The sequence below is a fragment of the Daldinia vernicosa genome (genome assembly GCF_022497035.1).
Source record: "Daldinia vernicosa strain CBS 139.73 unplaced genomic scaffold F5Y00scaffold_1, whole genome shotgun sequence".
NCBI classification, from domain to species: Eukaryota; Fungi; Ascomycota; class Sordariomycetes; order Xylariales; family Hypoxylaceae; genus Daldinia; species Daldinia vernicosa.
In genome coordinates this window covers 372,489-388,909 of record NW_025953917.1, presented here as the reverse complement: position 1 = coordinate 388,909, position 16,421 = coordinate 372,489, and the positions used below count along the sequence as shown (strand labels likewise).

The 16,421-nt window shown below is 45.7% G+C and overlaps 2 protein-coding genes across 2 annotated transcripts; one reads left to right on the top strand and one right to left on the bottom strand.

Annotated features, from left to right (window-relative positions):
* Positions 1 to 867: 867 nt before the first annotated feature.
* On the bottom strand, positions 868 to 4,287 carry F5Y00DRAFT_222434 (DNA polymerase phi-domain-containing protein). Its single transcript, XM_048005719.1, has 2 exons — positions 3,126 to 4,287; positions 868 to 3,071 (listed from the first exon to the last, which is right to left on the bottom strand). Exons 1-2 carry the CDS (start codon positions 4,150 to 4,152, stop codon positions 1,012 to 1,014), a joined length of 3,087 nt encoding a protein of 1,028 aa, XP_047870089.1. The 5' UTR covers positions 4,153 to 4,287; the 3' UTR covers positions 868 to 1,011.
* Positions 4,288 to 11,682: 7,395 nt separating this feature from the next.
* Positions 11,683 to 14,103, top strand: F5Y00DRAFT_2117 (Rhodanese-like protein). The gene is made up of 4 exons (XM_048005521.1): positions 11,683 to 12,237; positions 12,288 to 12,355; positions 12,418 to 12,640; positions 12,701 to 14,103. The coding sequence occupies exons 1-4, from the start codon at positions 12,002 to 12,004 to the stop codon at positions 13,839 to 13,841; spliced, it is 1,668 nt and encodes a 555-aa protein (XP_047870088.1). The 5' UTR covers positions 11,683 to 12,001; the 3' UTR covers positions 13,842 to 14,103.
* Positions 14,104 to 16,421: the final 2,318 nt, after the last annotated feature.

The following is a 16,421-nucleotide window of genomic DNA, read 5'->3' as shown; positions in this document are numbered from 1 at the left end:
TTGCAACTGAATATCGTCGGATGGCGTTGTCACCAGTACTGTGCTGGACTATGGAGTGCGGCCATGAGTCCTAGGGCTTGGCTACTACGTGGTATATTATATTGTCATAACTAAGTTAGGACAGTGGGCTAACCAAGATTCAGATGGGTATTAAAGCATCGCGATAGCGTTGAAGAATGACAGTACATCGGGGCCTAACTCGCTTAGATATCTGAGGCTGAAGTGGACTGAATGAGAGTGAATCCCCCTACAGTGCGGTTTAACGAACCCGTAGTGATTGAAAGCAGAACCCCAGGTGCTGCGAACCTGTCTAGAGTTCCGAAAAATAGTGCTTTCAGGTGCTGCGGCTGGATCGAGTAACGAGAGCCAGGAGCTTGGGGGAAGGGTTGATTTACAAAGCTCGAAGTGATTACACTCGCGATTCAAATCCACTTACGGACGAGTGGAAGTCAATAAACATTATAACTAGAAAGACGTTGCGACTACGCGAACTTCTAAAATAGTCATTAGTCCTCTACTCGGTAGGATCCCAGATGTCGAAGACGGTCCTCCTAGGGGGGTCCGGGGTCCGAGAGGTAAAAAGCCGAGACGACAAAGTCGATAGTACATAGGGAAATACATAGATTAAACCAGTGTGAGGAACTCAGATAGCTTTACGACGACGACAATAGAAATGATTCCCGTACAGGTTAGGCAGTCAATAGGCTTCCTACATACGTGTCTTCACATTCATTCTCTTCGCTATCCACCTTTCGCATCCTTCCACAATATATGCCCCGCCCCCTTTTACTAGTCCCGCAACTCATTTCTCAGCAATACGTACGCGAAATCACCACGCCCAGGTTACGCTTCAAGCAGAAAAGGGGGTTTCTACAAATATTACTATATTCGGTATCTTTGAATACACTATATACCCGGATATACCCACCCATTTGGCTAATGCAAATCTAAGTTGGTTGCCTGGTTGCCTAGTTAACAGGTACAATAACCCAGACGTATGTAAACACATTCTTACGATTCCCCTTCTTGCTGCTGCTGCTGTTGTGATTGTTGCTGCTGCTGGGCATTTGCCGCGTGGCCCATTCCCCAATTAACCCAGTCGGTGAAGAAGAACCCCGGTAGCTTGAGCGTGCCCTTTTGGCACTCGGTAAACGTCTGCGCGTACAGCGCATTGATGGCCTCGACGTGATCCCCGGCGGGGGCAGCGACAATAAGGCTCGATGCGACGAGTAAGCTAGCCGTCGACGCCGCACGGCCGTAGGCGTGCGCTGCATCCTTAGCTGCCTGTTGGTGGATCTCGCGCATCAGCGCGAGTTGCGCCGCGGCGTCGAGTTCGTGCTTGTTGTCGCCGCCGGCGGCCCGTGCCTTCTTGAAGGCTTTGGAGAAGTTTTCGATAGCCGCGACTGCCTTGTTGGCGAGAGGCTTGGCGGTGGTGCTGTGTACGACTTCTAGGAGCGGGAGGAGGAGGCTGAAGGCTAGTGGGTTGGCAGCCTCGTGCTTGAGGTAGAGAGCGACGAAATCGAGGATGCGGTGCTTGAACATGATGACGGATTCTTTGGCGTCCTTCTTCTCCTTTTTCTTGCCTGTGTTCTTCGCCCTCTGCTTGAACACCTCGACGAGCTTGTCGTCCAGCGCCATCATCTCGGAATCTGTCATGTCCGAGTCGTTATCTGACGATTCGGCCTCTTTATCTTTGTCCAAGCGATGGCTTCCTAGGACCTTTGCGAGAGCGTCGTCAAGATCCGCAAGCTCTTTAGCATCCGCCTCGCCTTGCTGATCATCATCATCCTCTTCCTCTTCCTCTTCGTCGTCAGCCGTTGCCTCGGCGCCATTTAGAGCAACAAATTCAACGTCGGAACCAAGTTCCGAGATTTCGTCCTCGTCTATGTCCTCAGCTTCATCTTCAGACCCTGACTCTTCACCGTCGTCCATTTCTACGTCGTCGTCCTCGAGGTTTTCAAACAGGGCTTGATATCCTTTCTGATTTTCTTCCGCGAGAAGCGGCTCAGTTAGAAGCTCAAGAGCTTCGGAAGAGATCTGCGAAGTGAATGCCTCAAACACCTGCTCGCTAATCTGCCGCATCATTGGTGACTGTCGAGAAACTAATGCAAGCAATATCTCCACCAGAAGTTCAGAGCTACCACCTTCCTTGCTCTTCATCTTCTCGGAACATCTCTCTAGATCCTGGAGGATACTAATAGCATCCGGTGCTCCGTCATATAATTGTAATATCGTAATAGCATATAGCAGAGCAAGGCCAACCGAAGCCCCAGCATTCTTGCTATCTGATTTCTTGCTCGCTTTCAGTAGTTTTCGTATGGCTTTCAGTGCGCTATCTCGTTCAGCCTTTATCTCATCACCCATATTCACTGCTGAGGACTCGACAGAGATAACCGCGTTGCAAAGATATTCGGCATCATCTCGACGTCTCATTACCTTTCCGATAGTAGACGCGAGTAATCTACGAAACGTCTCTCTTGATTTCTCCGATAATTCTGGTTTGAACTGCTTTTGTACAGAATATGCACATGCTGCTAGCTCTTTTACGCCAAGCTCGGCGACATTCGTACTCTCGTTATCGCTCGAGGCTTCGGACGCGGGCTTCGCTTGGGTGGCCAATTTAGACACGTAACCGGCATACACCTGTCTAAGCTTTTCGACATCGCTGGCTGCACCATCGTTCGCAACCACGGGATCTCGAAGAAGCTTAAGAACAGTCTTCGCATTATCCGGAGTGGCCCACTGCAGCAGGTTCTCGATAGTCTTAGTATTCGTTCGCTGATCGAAGTCGTAAGCCCCAGCTTTTCCGATTAGCTCGTTTAGGACTAGCAACAGGAGTTCTGGCGAGGCCTGCACAGCTTTCTCGATCGATTGGAGACTTTTCAGCGCAGCCCGATGGAGATATCGATCCTCCTTGGCAGCTTGGTTCATCAGACACTTCATTAAATTCCGAGTAAACAGTTCCTTAGCAAAGTTTGCTTTTCTTGTCGCAAACCCAAGGAGGAACTTTTGAAATATGACGAAGCCCCGAAACTTTTGCGCGTCAGAAGCATTCTTGGAGAAAAGACTATCTGGGATTTTAATTAGAATAGGTAGTCAATGCGTCACGCTTTAGAAGTACTTACCATCAATGACGGTGGTCCAGAATAGTTTCAGCTGGTCTTTGCCCTGCTTTCCGTCTGTCTCTTGACTGAGGAATGTTGCGAGTAAAATATCCCAAACAAAATGCAATTGGGCACTCCATCCGCCTTGCTTGGTTTTGACAATCGCTGCGTCCTCTCCGTTATCCTGTGCCACGTTATCCTTCAACACCCGAGCCACTTCGGACAATACACTCGGATTCATAGGATCATGCCAGGGTTTTGCTGGTGTTTTCAGGTTAGGATAGCAACTTCGCGCCTTCACCCAGATACCAATGCCCTCTGCGGTTTTGCCAAGCCCAATATCAGACAATTTCTGGAGTGTTGCCTCTGCTCTGTCCTGTCCCATCTGGGGCAGCGATTCCACGATAACCCATCCGCAATGCGATCTCATCCAGACTTTCTTCTCGGCCATATTTAACAGCAGATCCAAGACTTTTAGCCATCGCGATTCTTCATCGAAAAGAGTCTTGGACTCTACAAAACATTGTAAACCGAAAAGTCGACCGAAGTAATAGTCCCTCTCCTCCTGCCCAGGAATATTCCCGCTGGAGGTTGTTTTTTCTACCAGGATATTCAGCACCTTATCGAACGTTAAGCCAGTGTATTTTGACTCGGCGAGGTTCTTGGGACCGAACAGCTGGTTCAGGATTTCTGCTATTACAAGGCTGAAGCCCACTCGGGATGCATTACGCGAGCTCGCAAGGCCACGGAATAGACGATTATCGAGATGCCTTTCAAGTGCGGCTTCCGAGGAAACCAGAAGTCCGGTCACGAGCGCATCGGCGGCAGCAATTCGTTCGTCGCTATCGGCACTTCCAAGCAATTCGTATACCTTGGCTTCTCGTTTTCGAGCTTCGGTATTGAGGGTTTCCGTAAAGGGGGACTTTTCTAAGTCGAGGTTGGGAGCTTCGGCACCATTTGACAGAGACTGTTCCGTTTTTGCGCGCTTCTGCGTAGGTTGGCTGCCATTGGGACCGGCCTTGTTGGCACTGCGCTTCCTTTTGCTCATTGTGAAGAAGATATTCGAGGTATTATTTCTAAAGGATGTGTACAAAAGGGTAATTCAGACTATGTTTGATTGATTTTGTCAATTGGTCTAGTTTCTATAGTAATATCATAGCAGCATGCGCTGAGGACATCGATGTTATTAAATTCCGAGTTAGGTACAACTTTTTTTTTTTGACGATAAGATTCTGATAAGATTTTGATAAGATCTCGATAAGATCCTGCCACTTTTCGCAGCTCTAAAACTCCAAATATAGCAGGCGGTCAATTAGTGTTAGCTAGCTTGCACTCACCCCACCATTCTAAGATGCGCTAGTGTGGGTTAGGTGCATTTACGCGTCGCGTAAAACTGACGTGAACTAATTTCGTAAAGTACATTTTGACGTCATATCCACACAAAAACACGAGGCTCTTATTCTTCCCTGCCCGAAAACAATTCAATGAAGTTACTCTCGTTAATATCGGAACTTGGTACTTAAAATTTAGGTGGTGGTTGTTGTAAATTCTCTTTCTATCTAGACCCAAATTCAAGTGTCAAATATGTCGTATTTAGACTACCTGACTACTAACATTTAAGCTAGGAGTCACATTACACAACCTCTTCACAGTCTATTAATATCCATCCCAGCAAACAGGTACCTATCAATATCACTACCAATTGTCAACTTAGCTCTACGATAGCGCCTATGTACTTAAGCCAAGTTTATCAGTAGTATATTCCGGTAATGTGGTAAATTTAGCTTTCAATAGTTCCTTTTCGCCTCGTTCTTGTAGGGATTCTCGTGGGTGTGATCGGCCCTTCGGTGCTGATACTCAACGCATGCTTTCTAAGTTAAATTATCATGCGGGGCCCCCTCAGTAGACCTGCGATGAGGTCATATATGCTATGTGAGGCTGTCGTCGCATATGATGGAGGCCACATAATCCACCTATGTATCTCAGTATTTAACACCAAACCGTGTTGCCCTGATTATATCGTAATTAGATGGCCCGGAATTGGGCAGATGAGTGTTGCTTATCCAGGTTGCTTCAACTACCAGCCAGTGCCCTTGTTAAAGGGAGAAGTTTGAGTCAAGGTACTGTCGGACAGTTTCCGATAGGTACCTGTTAACTAGTTAGAGCTTCAAGAAGTATAAGTGGATACTATTTATATCAAGAGACAGGCATAAGGATTACTGTGTCATAGTTCTTGGCTGAGGTTATAATCTCCCTCTACCTAAATTTATTAAGGCAATGGCGACACAGATACCGAGACAATGCAGTCGTAAGCCAGGCTCCTATTAAAATTAACGCCAATGTTTAACAGTGAGTAAGACAATAGATATTTAAGTACCTAATATAGGATTACTTATAAGAATTACCTATGATAGCGTCATATAAAGCCGTCATTTTTCAATTACAAATGAAGACCGGTGATGAGCCCAAAACTGTAAATAAGGTTCAGTACCAATGACAGAGAGTTTGATCAATGGAAGGATATTGGAAATGGAAATTATTATGACAGCGTTTTATCTTGGTATAGATGCCACTGTTAGAATAAAACATGTTATCTTTGAAATATATCACTGACATTGTATAAGGATACAACAGTTGCCTGAACATATGCATGAGTATCATGGTAATCTTAAGTTAATGCATATAACTACCTAGGTTTAGAGACATTATTTGGCCGAAGTGTTTGATGGAACATACAGGTAATATAAATAATATGTTGGAAATTAAGTAGATTATTCGAAGTATCAATAATTCATGAGCAATGCGAGGTTAATACCGCTATTACACTTATCTACGGGTAGGTATCTAATATAATGATCTTGAAATAGAACTTATAGTTGAGGCTAGCTATACATTTAATTACGCAGTCTTATATTCGAATGGAAAGCAGGGGAACTGGTGATGTCTCCTACTAGAACATGCATATTATATCTAGCTATACAACTGATGTCAACCCTGGTAGTTGTTGATCTTTCTATGATTACGAGACCGTAGAGCATATGCCATATCTTACACCACAAATTTACTCCGGTCTCGTTCAGTTGCTACGTTGAGTTCCATATATCTAAACTAACGTAATTGGCCAAGGCAATTTTCAGCCAATGGAATGTTGAACAGTTACCTACACATGGGTCTTGGTGAAAGGCGCATCTATTGAGATTATAATAGTTTTATATCCCCAAATCGAGCTGCTTAAAACATTGATCGGCGGTTATTGTAAAGCGACAAAGTTTGGTGGCATTGTAATTAGGGGACTCGGCCCGTTCCATTACGCTCATGGGGCTACTTGAGGCTCTGGGTAGTATAGCGCACGGAAATCACACCACTAGAACCTGTCGAAATGCAGCAGAAACACAAGCACCTGCGCCTTTTTTCTTTTTTTCTTTCATGAACCGTACTCACCCAGAAGCAGCTTACTCTCCCGCGTTGGGGAGTCGCATCCTACCGGCATGTGATCAAACGGCGCATTTAATCAGGATTCCCGAATCCTAAAGGACCCGAACTAACCGCTCCGAAAATTTAGACAGTTCAATACATGCGAAGGATCGAATGATTTAATAGCCTACCATATCTCTCCCATAGTCCTCTTGAATTGCAATGACTTGGACGATGTTAACGTTGATGGTGTATATAAACTACTAAGCCGGTCGGTGCCGTAGATATATGGGCCTGGCCGCCCGCGCTCGGGATAAAGGGATAAAGGGAAGAACGGTGCATGATATCTGATGACGATATTATGCGGCTCTAATGGAAACATGGTACATATTTCGTATTGGAAGAAGGCTAAACAAGATTTTCCGATTATCTACGACCCATTCGCATGGACTTGGTCGTTTCAGACGCTGTGGCAGTCAGGTGAGATGGGTTGGCTGTGTGAATTGAAGTCCGTCGAAACGGGCCAATCGGTGATCCTTAGTCTAGCCGTTATTGGTTCCAGGAGAGCGTAATAATAAAGTCGATCGCATCTGGATGGCCCATAGTCTCAGACGCCCCAGGGCTGTAAGGTTGCATAGGATTTCGAAAATGCAACTCTAGAGATCCGAGCTCCCCCTGTCTTTTGCCCGCAGCTTTAAGCTCTTTACAGCTTAGCTACCCCTCGTGATATCGTGAGGGGACATGGGTAAATGTTTACAGTGACACGCGAGCTTGCGCGTTCTTGGTGTTTACTTTTTGTACCTGTTAAACAACCCCTCTTCTTCCCATCTTTTCCCATCTTCCCATCTCCGCATCTCGGCGGACACTTACGGGCTGACGGGTAAACCCCCCTTGCTAGATATCAAACAAGCTCGTGCAATCTGAATCACACACCAATTATTTGATCACAGTCGTATTCGACTTGTTGGCGGGTCCTGTTAAATAGAAGATGGCACCATGTGTTGTCTCATTAGAAATAGCCGCTTATTCTCCTGACTTTACGAATCGCTAGTGGCTTAAAAGGTGTTCTATTCAGTAGGTGTTCTAGATTAAAGGGTTTTTTATCTAAGGGATTACCTAGTCCGGAGGTAGGACTTCTCTTTTTTTTACGATAGCTGATGGTATCACTACCTAATAGGCGCCTTGGGGTTCGGCGATAGTAAGCGCGAGGTCGGCAAGGCAATCTGACCATCTCATTGGGTCTTCAGCTGCTTTCTTCCCGGACTACTTGTGATTCGCCTTACCATGCTTGTTGCTGCACAGTTATGCAGGTCATCCGAAGGCGGTCAGCACGACAGCACCCGATTATGTATGAAATGTAAACAATCAACAGTGATCAAGATCTCAATATCTTCGGATCTGGTCTATTGCAAAACGCCGACTACATATTGTAGCGCGCATATGTTTCCGACCGGGCTTCTCGTCGAAGTGCGCTGGTGCGAAACCATTTACATAGGTAGAGACTGACGAGATTTCGGTTGCGCGTAGGTGTGCAGGCCAGTGTAGAGAGCGGCCATGAAGATCCTGCCTTTGTAGGAACACGCAGATGACGTCTACTACGAGCTAGGAGATCGTGGCTCTCAATGTGCGATCGAAGACGGTCCACATACTATCGATTTTGTTTCCCTATTGTTGAAAAAAGCTACCGAAAGGGAGCCGACAAGACAAATCCGGAGTATCCCCAGGTTTAAAAAACTTGTGGTGGCTTGGGGCCGGTGCTGCAATTAATTTATCCTTTATGTGATATATCCAGGGCTTTGCGTTGCCGTAGAGATGGACGGACCCAACATTCGTAATAGGATAATGGATATCGAGTAAACAAAGCCCCCTTTTAAAAGGTTCAAATTAAGGCTTCGTTACCTCAATTTGAGCTTGTGAAAATAATTTCCCCGAGTGAGGCTCAAAGCGTAAGGGGTGTTGCCAGTTGGGAGTCTTTAAAAGTTCTAGAGCTACGGATTACCTAGTTCCTCCACATCGTCGTACAGTACGTCCGCTCGCCTGCGGCCATAGCACCGTAAGCGTCGGTGAGGTTCAAATTTTCAAAATGGACTGATGGGGCTTACGCTTGTTAAGTCCAATCGCTACCGGACACGCCGCAAGTGAGTCTGGGATTGATAATGAATGTCATTTCGATATTGTAAAAAGCACACCATCAGCTACTCAATGCTGTCTAGATAGAAAAAAAGATTCCAGGGCTAGCTAGCGAAAAATACCGATTACTTATTACTTATCGGTGCGGCCCGGAAGAGAGTTCCTTGCCATTTTTCTCCCTCAACGGGTCCCAACACATAGTAATACTATGTAGTGTATGTAGGTAGTGTATGTAGACGACGGTAATCCATGCGTATAGCAAACTAGGGTCGTGCTTATTGCTGCAAGCACCGTAGCAACCATCAGAAGCTAGGTAATAAAGCACAGAAGCCCCGGGAGATCCTTGATCCTTCAGCGCACTGTATCGTGGAACCCCGGAACCCCATTCGAAGCTCCATCGTAGTTAATGTACTACTATTCGCATCTGGTAGAAGTACGATATACCTAGTCGTATATTCGAAACAGAATATCCGACAAAAACATGCAATAGCCTCTCAAGCGACATGGTTTTTCGAGGGCTCATAAGATCTGGGGTAACATAATTGCGTTACTTGACGGCATAGGGCGTAGGTATTGGTGCTCGGCTTAAGATGCTCGGAGACGCGGGTCCGACTACCGGCAAATGGACATGCCGGATTAAAGAATCAGCCCAGTAAGCAAATGGCACTAGGTACGGATCCGTATAAGAAACAGGGTTCATCTTCAAGCGAAATCTGCCCAGTCTGCTATTTGCTTTAGCGTAGAAAGTCGTCAAACTGCCCTGGCGGACATTTGGTAGCTAACTAACTAATCTTTATAAAAGAACCGAGACTTAGAAAAGCAAAAGCAATAAGACATGAATAAACGTGGTTATGAATCAGGTAATCTAGATCAAGACAGCCTCATTCCCTTGGCTAGGTGAATTGTTCCGGGCAAATATTATCTTCATTGCAAGCCGCCGAAGTTCTATATAGAATCAAGACCTCACAATTTAACTGGTCGGGTAAAGTGACGATACTATCTAATACAAGATAAGTAGGTAGAGAAAGGTAGTCGAGTTATTCCGTGGAAGGCTGACAACCATGCCATGCTTTTGGGAGGTTTTTTTTTTCTTTCGAAACTTCCGCTCGAATAGCTCGTCTCAGCCCGCAAAACCTTGCAATTGATACCAGGGCTAACAGCCAAACGCTGGAAACTAATGGGTGGGCCCGTATGTATGTACAAACAGATGCACTCGTCACAGGCTAGGGTATTTCTTAGACTAGACGACGGATACGTCCTTCTGGCGTTTTAAAGCCTGTACTATGTATGAGATATCGGTATGAAATATCTGCAAGACGATCGCTGAGTAGGTATAGGGCAGAAGCTAGCTGCTAAGCTATGGTAATGCATAATTTTCAGATGCATCAATATGTTCATAATGGATGGGATGTTACCTCGGGCAGTTGCTAGTTAAGAGGATGAATACGTAGGAAGACGATAAAGTGACTGTAATGCATATAAGTATTTGGTATATACGGAATACCTACATATACTAGGTAGGATGTTGGTGGTGAGAGGAACGGTAGCGACGGTACGTTTCCGCGTATTATACTACTTTTGTACGAGCTACTTTTGGATAGGACTGCTTAAATCCAAGCTCTCTATTCATTCGGGCGAACATGTCTGACGAAGGATGACTAGGTACCCGAACGGAAGAACTGTCTCACTGAGCATTGAGCTTGATTCGGCAGCTTTCGCTTATGGGACTGTCGGATCGCGATTATTAACATACCTAGCCCAGGGATGTGGATAGTACGGGTGTACCTACATGATACATATGTATGTGTACGTATCTCCTCCACTTGGACGGACAGACGAATTGAATGATATATGTACCTGATGTAGATGACCTATTCAGCTCGTGTTAGAGGATACCTAGGTAGGTACCTAGTGGACATATGATCTGCATATGCTGCAAATATAGAACCGTCAGGGCTTTGCTTGACAATGGATGTTTGTGAATTTCAGGGCCTAAGATACAGTACTAAATAGCAAAAAAAGGATAGAAATACAAGGCTTGCAAGGCATTCACCGCTAAAGCTTTGCTGGTTGCTAGGTATGATGTAACCAACTCACACGTTTCTTGCTACAAAAAATAGCTTCTAGCAATTTTAGCGCCCCGCTGTCCCACCAATGGAACCAATCCCACTTGGGACCCTGGCGGCTTGGCGGGTAAAACAGTGAGCAACGACACTAAGGTACCTGGTAGCTGCCACTTTCAGCTACAGGGCAACCTGGGCAACGGCGAGCACCCACTGGATTGCCCTGGCGACGGTAAGTCAGTGGGCACTGAAAGAGCTTGTCCTGCACTGGGATTGGATGCGCAGGCCAAGGACAGGCTGTGTTACCTCGCAACCACCATTGTAACTGATTTCTCCACACTCACTAGCTACCGGCTTCTGCAAACCGTCAGCTAGAGAACAAAAAGCATCAAAACCCCTTCTGCCTTTTTTCACATTCACTCTTCCCTCCTACAGCCGACCTCTTAAAAGTCGACGTCCCTTTCTCAACAACGCCTAGGTGACACTTTCTACGAAAAGTTTATACACGTCTCTTAGGGGTAGGCGTGTTTCGACATAACAAAGTGTTCATCTCGGTGTCGTTTAGACGGGACGATCTCTAATCAGATCTGATTTACAGTTCACCGGTCACCGGCTTAGGGATTTATTTGATACTGCACCGACAGACTTAACGACCAATTCGCCTCATCCGATAGACAATTGACTCCTAAGCGTGTTTTAGGGAATAGCCGTACGTCTTTCTAACTTACACCTCGACCACCGACCTTCCTATTTAGGCAATTCTTACTTCGCAGTTCAGCTGCACAAGGTACGTGCGAACAATGCTTGGATATAGCTTCACCCCGCGATATTCGGGGACGGGAATATCCGTATAAGCGCATCTGAACTATTGAATCTGCAATTTTACTATGACAATGACAATTACAATGACAATTACAATTGGCGAGATCTGATAGCTAAAAGTTTTGTAAATCTAGTCCCTTGTACATAAAATTCGGTATCTAAGTCCAATTCGACCGAATCCTACGCCAATTGGAATCAAGGATTACGAAACAATACAATTCCTTAGACTTAAACATCATCTCGATCGGCCATTAAACTCCCTGGTATACAGGAGCTTCAAGGAATTTAGTAAGAGTTGGTTTCTGGGAGATTAGATACAACCTGTTACATCATAGAATACGGGGAGCATTCGTTAATCACGGCGCTCGGTATATTACAGTCGTATCATACAAGTCGATTGTATTCAGAAGTAAACGTTGAGGAGTAAAGATTATCATCGTATATCCTCAGTTTTGTCATTCATCAACGATGGATGCCTCTTCACCTCTGGCGGCCATGCGCCCCTCGCCAACTCCGGGTTGGGGACAACAGTCTCGCCATTACTTGCCTTCCCGGAACCCTTTCGGAACCGGTAACGTTGCTATCCGCGAGCAGCTAAATCGATCTAACCCTGATTATTTCAACTCGACAGTCCGGGGTTCTTCTCCCGCAGCCAGTCTCGCAGCAGACCTTTCGCAAAACTTCCGAATCGATAGTGAGGATAGGTGTGTTGAAAAATTGCTTAAGGCGGATTCGTACTAATGTGCTTAATTAGTCCCCGATTCCCGACCCCGCGTCGTGCACTTTTTACATCAAATATGATGGAAGCCATCGAGAATCGGGGTATGTTAGAAAAGAGTGCCTTCGGTGCGGCAACCGGGCGTCCAATACTGATATTTAGATAGGCTACGTTACCACTCCACCGCTACCGGTCACCTCCTCTCCTTTACGAGGATACGAGGCCATGGATATCTCACCCTTACCTAGTAAGGAGCCGTTCTTCAGCTCATTCGAAGCTGCCTCACCTACGCCTCAGGGGACGTCTGAGGATGACGTGATGATGGAGTCCCCTATACCTGTGACCCGGCAACCTTCCATGGGCTTGGAGCCGTCGAAGGTGTTGTTTGAGTAGGTCTTATATTATGGTGAAAACCGTCACGATCTTAAAAATACTAATTAAAGGCACAGTAGCCGAAAGCGAGGAGGATTGCGCCGGCCCTCTCTATCTCGAACTAAGGGCCATTCTACCAGTGCTCTTCTTACCACCAAGTTACATCCAGAAAATCAAGTTTCTACTTTTCGCTTTGGGCTCCCAACTTCAACAATGTCTCCTGGCGACTGCTTCGACGACTCTCCCCTTCAAGATCGGAGACCCTCTACGGCACATAGCCCTACCCCTGGCAATGCTGGCTGTACCCGTTCCAAGGCTCAGTTTGCAACACTTAACGGGGCTCGAGATATTCGCACGGGTTCGGGTTCAGGTTCCCCTATTCCCAGCCACGTTCGTCGGATATCGAATCCATTCGCACGACCTCGTCGACAGTATCGTCGATCGATCAGCATGTTTGATAGTCCAGACGACGTTGTCAAGGCTAGCTCAGAAGAACCCGCTTCCCTGACCACGTTGCAATCTGTAATGGACGTCGAGGAATCTCAAGACCCGATTCTACCTCATTTCTATCCTGATGGCGAGAACGATAGCATCCCGAGAATTTCGAGAGAAACTTTCCTTGATGTATTAGATGGAAAATTCAACGATATTTACACCCAGAAGATGGTAATCGACTGTCGATTCGAATATGAGTATGAAGGGGGTCATATTGATGCGGCTGTCAACTACAATGACAAGGAACTCCTTGCGAAGCACCTCTTCGAGAACCCTATGGATGGGAAGACACTGTTGATTTTCCACTGCGAATATTCTGCTTGCCGTGCACCAATGATGGCCCGCCACATTCGGGCATCGGACCGCATGGTCAACGCCGAGTACTATCCGAGACTTACGTACCCAGAAGTGTATATCCTCGATGGCGGATATAGCGAGTTCTTCATTGAGAATCGAGAACGATGCTATCCGCAAGCCTACGTCGAAATGGGCGCTGAGGAGCATGCTAGAACTTGTGAGCGCGAATTGGGCAAGTTGCAACAGAAGCGAAAAGGTCTGGGTAGAGCCAAGACCTTTGCTTTTGGGCATCGAGAGTCAATGGTTCAAGCATCTCCTACTGCCCCTGAAAGACGTTATGAGCACCCTTCGCCTGTCATGATGATCGGCAACTCACCTATCCTTGGCAACAACCGATCGCCTGCTCGTCGCATGGCATCCTTTTAAATACCCACAGGCTTTTTTCAGGCCAGAGCAACCCGAGACTATTGTCTCTTTCCTATTGACACTACTAGCCGTCGCACCACTTCGTCGCACCACTTTCATCGATTCTTTCGCGTCATTATTTCCGACTGGGGTATTTGATTTAGTCGACTTGGTTTCTTATTATACCCATTTTTTCGTTTCAGCATTAGACAGGCATTTGCATAGCATACCGGACGGTTGCATTGCCCTGAGCTATGTTGGATCCGGTATCTAATCTGCTCATTGGCCGGTGCCTTTTTTCTTACTAATTTTCGTAATGCGTTATCAGAGCATGGCGTCTGGTTTTAAGGGTCTGGCGTCTGGTCTTTTTCGCCCCAGGCACCCGACCTATTCTTTCGACGGACATCAAAGCTTAGGCTTTTAAGTCCTAACGTCGAGATATGCTGTTCTGCATTTCCATTTCGTGAGGCGCTTTATTCACGAATACGCTTATTTCCTTACGAGTCTGACTACTATTTCTACGATTTCGATGCTTCCTCAGCAATATGAGGAGTACTACGTCCGATATGATCGCGGTCCATCACGATCCACACTACCAGCAACTACGATTTCCTTGTTTTTTTTTTATGCATTCCGGAGCTTTTTTGGCACGAAGACCCGTATTACTCTCGCCCCAGATGAAGCCGTACTATTTACGCAACCCAAACAAGAAGCCACGTCATGAACGAGATGCACTTTGGGCGAAGTGCAGGAGGATTTGGCACAGGGTTGCACATTGCGTCGCAGACGTTAGGAGACCAGATTGACTGCGGATCCGGGAAGGGGTTAGTTGTGTAAAACCACAATGGGGGTCCACGTTATTTTCCAGGTATGAAGGAACCGGGATTTGGCGTCAGGGCTCGTGTTTTTCAACGTGATTATACCCTTCCTACTCATCGTGGGCGCAGGATTCATTAGTTTGACCAACCTGCTGCCGGTTTGTACATTAGTTACTACTGCTTTGATACCTGGTTCCTAGAGGTTTGCTGTTGTGGACGCATGGATTTATTTGCGCTCCAGAGGGGGTGGTGGATGATACCCGGATTAAACCCTCTGGTCTAAGGGCTATGTAGTGTAGCTACTTAGTAATATGAAGTGCAAATTGCAAAATGCAAAAGAAGTGTATTTGAATTGTCTATGTGCTAGTTAAGTCTGCAGATGGTAAGTATTATGTGGTAAGTTGGTTTACTACCTAATTTGTTAGGAACTTCGGATCAATCATGCTTCTATGTATTTTTGACGGGCTAGTACTTCGAGCTTTGAGTTATTCGATAGTTACTTTGTTGTACCTTTATACAACTTACTCTTCTAAGTTATCTTCTAGACTTACTTGATACAAGTGTTAACAGCTTAGTTAGAGAAAGCAGTTGAAGAAGTAGTGAGCTTAAGAAGGGGCAATATGGCATTGCCGCCGTGTCTCGATCTTATACATGGTCTGTGCTTCGAGCGGCAATTACGTGCATGTTTTAGGTAGGTACGCCTGGACCCGTATCCGGCACGGCGCGAGTGCGGGGGCCGATGTGGGTCCAAGCGGGGCCGCTACAACACCGGTACATACTGTTAAAGGAATTGCAAGTATCAAAAGTACGCGGTTTCTTTAAGGGAATAAAATCCGTGCCCTTTTATATGGAAGGGTGCAGTTCAAGAAGTAAAGGGAAATATATCAGTGTTAATGAATTTCTTTGCAATGGTCTCTGATGGTGCTTAGATATTTCGTGTACATGCAAATCAAGCAATTCCACGCATATGTGATATTAAGTCAGGTACAGATGTTATGAAATCTAAAGAAATGGGTAGTTGGGAAATAACCCAACGCAGATTTTAGGTTGGCTGAGGAAGTAGACGTGTTGGTTAATAGATCCAAGATATGAGCAAGTAGTATTTTGTATAGCAGGCTCTTAAATAATACCTATACATGCCACCGATAGAGCTTTTATCGCTAGATGAAGCGAACAGTACGCGGGAAGCTTTGTTGTTCCGCAAGCAACCCTAAGCAGGTAACTATAGGTGTCTAGCTATACATACTGGAAGTATCTCTTGTTGCAGATGTCTCATCTAGAATGCTAATAGCTTGAAGGGGACTGAGTATGTAACATGGATCTTACGTAGATATTTAACAATATATGAAGTAGCCTCTAGTTATATCTACCTAGTTAAGTATTTAATTACATCATAGGAGGTAGGTTAGGTAGTCTTGTCATTCTTTACACTTTGAAGAATATCGCCAATATGAAGCAAGAGGAAGACAGGATATCCCAACACTAGGGATTGGTGCCTTGAATTAGTGAGTATACCGTTAGAGCACTGAAATAGTGCAGTTAAGTTCCTATCGCGTATGCTAAAGGGTATATTTATCGTGGGAAGACATAAGTAGGGTGATACACCACGTTAAGAAGTTCTTTTTTTCCCCTTTTCCTTTTCTTTCGCCATTCACTCCTACTATCTACTCTCTACGCATTGGTTTAGGATTGTAATCTATCCTTTGGTTCAGCTGAAGCTGTATATTGTTGGTATGTTTTATTTTTATTCTCCATTGCTAAGGTATTAATATCGACTTCATTC